The sequence below is a fragment of the Papaver somniferum genome, chromosome 8, assembly GCF_003573695.1.
Source record: "Papaver somniferum cultivar HN1 chromosome 8, ASM357369v1, whole genome shotgun sequence".
NCBI classification, from domain to species: Eukaryota; Viridiplantae; Streptophyta; class Magnoliopsida; order Ranunculales; family Papaveraceae; genus Papaver; species Papaver somniferum.
Genome location: NC_039365.1, coordinates 125,431,675 through 125,438,210, shown reverse-complemented (window position 1 = coordinate 125,438,210; position 6,536 = coordinate 125,431,675). Strand labels below are relative to the sequence as shown.

The following is a 6,536-nucleotide window of genomic DNA, read 5'->3' as shown; positions in this document are numbered from 1 at the left end:
CTATGCCAAATTACTCTCAACGCATCCAGTCATTGTCAAGAAGTGTTCCAACATGCAGTAGCCACGCGAAAATCTCTTGGTCACTCAAACAGGACTCAGAATGGAAAACCAACCCGTGATGCTCTGATTTCATGTCTTGGGTTATCTAGCCAAATTTGATCGAAACAAACACCCATACCAGCTCTGTTAGGATATATCACAACTACCCATGAAGTTTCAGCGATTGAATCGCACAAAAACTCATCCAAAATCCGATCGAAAAATCTGCCTGTGAATGGAAATGTTTTCCCGCCAAAATATTTTTTTGAAATGTTGAAAATGAAGTGCCCCTATCCTTTTCTGTGGTGCGAATAACAGATGGGTGCTGAGGACAAATTTGGGTGCTGAGGATGAATTTGGGCTACGCGTAACCTTGGGTGTCCCTTATCCAAATCTGGGGTCCGTATAGCAAATGTCATCCAAGGGTCCAAATAGCACTTTTTGAGCAACTTTTTCCGCAAAAGTGTATTTCTCCAAAAACACCTACACAAACATAAAAACACCATAATACGTACAAAATCAAGCACTAGCAATATAGACATTGAGGACAATTCAGACACAAAAATGTGTCTATCAATAATTAAGTACCCGAATTGAGCTTGTTTTTGGTTCACAAACTCCAGCAGAAATTCACGGGATATGAACTTCCGACAGTAGACGTACATGTACGCGGACTTAGCTCCAGTCATCCTAAACCAGTAAAGTACGCATACTTTGGTTCAAGGATTTTGGACTTACACAAGTATGAGTTCACATACAATGTTTATATCCATTCAAGGTTATATATTATAAACTCTCATTTCAATCATTGAAACATTCTTAGAGGATGTTATATAGTTGTTATTTACAAACTATTTTTCATCAAAGCGACTTTCAAGAAATTGAAATGATCAACATGAATTTCGTCACGAGTAAAGATGAACTTGGTCAAAGCGAAAGCTTACCAACACATATTTCGAGAAATAGATAAGCGAGATAAACTCGGCTCGAAATAGAAAATGTGTATAATCGAAGTCTATATAGCAATACGACTTTTGTCTCAAAATAGGAGATAGAGCAGATAGACTTTTGAGTGATAGATAAGTTCAAGTCTCCACATACCTTTTTGTCGATAAAGTTCCACCAGTTCCTTGAGTAGTTCTTCGTCTTTGCATGATGAACGTCGTGGAGTCTAGAGCTCAACTACACTTACTATCCTAGTCCGAGACTTAGTTATAAGTAGACTAGAAATCAAGACTTATAGTTTTGGCAACTAAACTTGACAAACAAGCTTGAGATAGCAACGGTTGCGAGTTCGACCGAGCAGTGCTCTAACAGAAACATTCTTGAATTAGAAATTATAAGAAGAATTATTAGCAGGAGTATGATATTTCTTCACAAGGAAATATGAATTATTAGGACCTATGACTAATGAAGTTTTTCCTCTTGAGCTCTTATTTATTGTTCAAGATTTATCAATAGATCTTTAATCAAAGAATGCAAGTGTTGTCTCCTTATTCTGAATTGTGATTACGAAATTAGTGTGTTCTTTATGAAGACCGGTTAAGGCATACATGGCAAGGTAAATATCTTTAAGACCTAGTGCAGAAAATTGATAATGTATGAGTTACCTCTCTTGTTGGAATGAAATTGAAGTCGAAGGATTGATGTAAGAGCAAAGATATGTCAGTGAACATCATGGAAATGATCCAACAAAATGATCCGTCAACCTCCATTATGTGAGCAAAGGTTTTATAAGTTGAACATTATTAATCATCAAAAAAGGAGATGTGGATAATTAATGTAACCAAACAAGTTAGTACTTATCAAAATTGAGGAAAGTTGATCTTTTCAAATTAAAGTAACCGAGTAAAACAAAAATTATGATAAATTTGGTTGTAACTCTAGTTATTGTTCATTAGAAGTTGTAATGGTGGTGGTTGTTGTTGTTTTGAAGGTTATAATATTATTGGTTGTTGTTGTTGTCGTCGTTTGCAGTGAATTCATTCAATTCATTGTGTCGTTCTCACCATTATTGAAGGTACGCTGTAAGTAGTATGAAGATTATAGATTATATGTTTTCAATTTTTTACCATCCAAAACAAAATAAAATTCTCAATTTGTTTTATATGGATTTTAGTAATATCTCCAAAACAAAATAAAATTCTCAATTTGTTTTATATGGATTTTAGTAATATCTCCTGGTAAACTAGTACCCAATGAGGAATGTTGCTATCACCTGCTAATCGGGAACGTATTAGGACTTTAACAGGTACCATTGGCCAGGTAAAACTATGGTCAAGATATCAAATATTTTTGGCTTTTGACTCCAAGTCAAAAGACAGGGATAAGTCCCCCATCTATGCCTAGCAATGCCCATAAACAATACAGTAGTAACTCTTCTTAGCTCTTTGCCGACATTCTGCTGCGCACATCCCTGACATAACAAAAAGTTTCAAACAGGAATTTGATTTGAATTTGTCGTTTAAGAGTTTATTAATAATTATCTAGTCTAGGGTCATTTTAAGGTGTACATCTTATCTGTGCTCAGTTTATCGAAACGATTATACTCTTGAACTTGATAATCGTCTTATCAAATTGTAGGATTTTCAAAAATGTATAAGCATCAGCACTGTAATGATGTACAAGATAATGGCAAATCAAAAGCATGGCTTTCGGTTTCATCAGGAGGTAAAGGAGAAGATGAATCATCACAAACTTCTCTCTCTAGTGAAATCGGAAGAACCAGCGGTAGTAATGTTGACGGAGTACTTCTTCAGAATCTTGTTGAGATTGTTCCACTCGTCGAGTCTCTCATGGTCATTCTTTATCTACTTTCTTCTTCGAAATCTTGATTTTCAATCTAGTGATTTCATGATCTAATATTATTTGTCATTTTTTGAAAATTGATCAGGATCAAAGACCCAAATCTTCGTTTAGTCGTCGAGCCTCTGTGATCTATACAAAGACACCGTCAAAGGAGGTCGATTCCAAGAAGGTGATAAATCATCCAACATTCGTATACTCTTTCCAAATTTTGTATTTATTAGCTGTTTTAGAATGAGATCTGTTCTGTTTGGGACTCTTTAATGTGATTCTCAGGACCTACTTCCTTTATTTTTTCAATGATTGATTGTTTTGCTTTTGGATTCACATAGCTATTGTTTTTCCCCAAAACTTTGAAACTTTTGAAATGGTGAGCAAATATTCTCAAAAGTGACTTCTTTTTTGCTGTACAAAAATGAAAAATGGATAACCTTCTAATAGAATGAAAGTAGAGGCAGCAGATTCAAGTAAAGCAGAGTGGTGTATTTAAGGATATTTTGACATTCTCTAATCTATAATCCTGTTTATATTATCATCACCGAAGACGTAAAACAGTTTGGACCGGCACTATACAAAGGAACAGCCGTGTTACTAAAAAACATACTAGCATGTCTTTATCTTTTCATTTTAACCAAGGTATATTGCATGGATCATTTCAGTAGATTTTGATACTGGTTATTTGGTTGCCGCAGGCTACTGACCCAAAAGGTACCAAAAAAGCTGCACAGTCCGTTCCATCTAAAAAGCATAGAGATTGTCTTTGTGATCATGATAAGAACAAAGGTAAAAATGCTAAAAGCTATGAACTCCCAACCTGCAACTCAAGGGCTTCGTCAAAGGTGAGGGATAGCGAAGAGTTCATAAGATTACAAGAAAGAGTAGAGAAACTACAAAGAAAACTGTCAGAGAAAGATGAGCTCTTAAAATCAGCGCAGGTTTCAATGAAGCAGATGGCTGCACCTAACGCTGATGTTTCTAAAATGAAAAAACAGGTCATCGGGAAGGATTCAATGATTGAGGCCGCTCATTCAAAACTCTCTAATACACAGGTATGAACTTAGTGCTTCGATTGTCTTTCTACTAATATGTAGTCTAAAATCTAAATGGTGGAAGAGTATCAAATTTATTCTTACCATCAGCTCAAATTTACCTCTACATTTTGTAGAAGAGAAATGAGACTTTACAGTACCAACCAATTGAGAAAACGAAGGACTTCCACCCATCATGATTACATGTTAATACCCGCAACATCTCTTACCATCTTGGTTAATCAAATTTTACCGTTAGCACGAGAGGGATAAAGTTTATACTTCATGAGATTATCAATCTGTAGCTTAATCTTATGTCTAATTATGTTATGCTTTCTCCATGAATTTAATTTATGTTCTAATTAAATTGTCGTACACTTAAACATTTGAGGTTGCATCCTTTTCCGCAAGTGACACTCTATAACCCTTCTCTGATGCAAGAGTTTGTATCCATACTGACTGACATACATGCTTGCGGAAAGCAAAATCCACATGTTTCGCCCTCAACAAACAACTTACTTTGATCTACCCTTGTTCACAAAACCTTTTTTGTTTGGCAGTCATTTGTATTAGAATTTTTGATCAGTGCTTCTGCCTTTGTCCGGAGGGAGCCAGGGGAATGCAACTAATGGCTGACTTGTTGAGACCCTATCAAGTTTAACGAGAGGCACATTACATATAGACCTGAGTACAGATATTTATTGCATTGGAATTTCATAGTGAAGTCTTCTTATCGTGTGCCTAGTCCTTGTTTTGCTTCCATGAACATTCTTTTTCATGCATTCTTTAAAAACAAAGAACTATGTGTAGCAGCATTGATGAGAATCCGTATTTGCTCCACAGATTAAGCTTGGAAACAAGCAAGCAACCCTGGAAACCTTAGAGTTGGAAGCAAAGACATCAAATAGAAAAGTTGAGATTTTACAAGAAGATCTTGACTCCATGCAAAGGGAGATTTCAGCGTTTACACTGTTATTCGAAGTATTGAAAGAGAATAACTGTACTTCCAATGTTGCTGTTTCAGACTCCCTTCCTGACTTGGATCAGCTACCATACATAGTAAGTTCATCTCCCTGACTTTTTTAATTCTGCATAAGCTTGGAAAATGGCTTGATTATTATGTTTTTGAATTTCGGATTTCATAAGTTTATCTCTAGTGTTAGTTTGCCTGTAACTACTTTTACTTGATGAGATGCATAAGGCTGTTCAGTTTTAGAAAAGTCTCTTTCATCGTATTGTTGTGAATTCTGTATAAATTGTTGAGAATAAACTATAAAGGAGTAAAAGAATGTTTAGAAAAGTGCCTTTCATCAGTATTCTTGTCAATTCTGTGTACGTTTTAATATCAGAGATTTAGGACTGCATAGATGCTTTGTTTTTTATATGAACATTTAAGTATTGTGAGCAGGACGGCATTGATGAGAACAAGATGCTACAAATGGAAGAAGTAAGAAAGGCTTATGTTGCAGCTGTTTCGACTGCAAAAGAGAACCAAGATGAAGAATCAGTTGTTCTTGCTGCCAAGATGAGATTACGTCTTCAATCTCTTGTCCTTGGACCACAACATGCAAGTTCGCACGAAAGAGTTCACGGCTTTTCTGCTTTACCTGTGGATATGATTGTATCATAGACTCAACTCGTCAATGATCTTAAAGATCCGTTTTCATTATAAAGGGGTAAACTTATGTCTTGTCATTATATTGTATTAACAGACATAGAGAATCTCTAGTTGAACTGATGGGCACCATTTGAGCTGAAAGAATCATTTGTGCTGTGCAATTTAAGCCTTATAGTGATCCATATTACTTGAGCACACCTGAAAAACATGTATAGCTGGCTCGTTTGAGCCCCAGTTTTATATTTTATGAATCGAGATTCATACCGTCTTTAATTTTCTTTCACCTTTTCTTTTCTGTTGCAGTATCCGAGTGTCGTTAGACTTTATGAACTTATCTATATTACCAGCACTTTCTGACTCTGATTTTTAAATCGCAAATACGATTTATGGTCTTCAGCATTGGTCAGCATTGGTCTTGCAGACTGGGTTCCTTCTAGTGGAGTTTGTTCTTTTGATCCCACTTAGGACTATTCCTATGCACATGCCAAAAAAAAATGGTGTTTGGCATACCAGGTGGCATGGCAAACCAATTGCGCCACTATGGGAAAATCGATTAGCGCTAGAATTTCTAACGAACGATATTAACTATCACGCCAGCGATATAGTTAATATCGCTCGATGTTAATTAGGCCGCTGGCGTTATAATCAATATCGCCAGCGGTTTATATTCTAACACCTATAAATATCGCACCAACAGCGTTCCTCTCTTCACAATTCCTTCTCAACTCTTCTTTTTCCTTCTCAAACACAATCACTTCTTAAACAAAAATGGAGAGAAAAAAAAAAGAAACAGAAAAGCCAAAGGATGTACTAGTGCCCCAGCCAGTGGAATAAGTTTTGTTGTGGATACAAATTATGAGTTTAATAATGTTAGACAAATAGCCGGTAAAGGTATCTTCCCTAATCACCTATCTGACCATGAGGAGCGAGTTAATTCGGTAAATCTAAGAGGTGGATGGACTGAGTTAAATACGATTTATGAGTTACTTCCCCCAGTTGTTCAAGAGAGAGTTAGAAGATATCCTTGGCGACATATATATATTATA

At 36.0% G+C, this 6,536-nt stretch overlaps 1 protein-coding gene across 2 annotated transcripts; it reads left to right on the top strand.

Moving 5' to 3' along the window:
* The first annotated feature begins 2,410 nt into the window (after positions 1–2,410).
* On the top strand, positions 2,411–5,773 carry LOC113302929 (protein MICROTUBULE BINDING PROTEIN 2C-like). Of its 2 annotated transcripts, XM_026551893.1 has the most exons (6): positions 2,411–2,546; positions 2,623–2,837; positions 2,933–3,016; positions 3,537–3,893; positions 4,716–4,931; positions 5,281–5,773. In XM_026551893.1, the coding sequence occupies exons 2-6, from the start codon at positions 2,634–2,636 to the stop codon at positions 5,500–5,502; spliced, it is 1,083 nt and encodes a 360-aa protein (XP_026407678.1). In that variant the 5' UTR covers positions 2,411–2,546; positions 2,623–2,633; the 3' UTR covers positions 5,503–5,773. The 2 variants fall into 2 exon arrangements, with proteins under 2 accessions (XP_026407678.1, XP_026407677.1); XM_026551892.1 differs by having other exon boundaries at positions 2,538–2,837.
* The last annotated feature ends 763 nt before the right edge of the window (positions 5,774–6,536 follow it).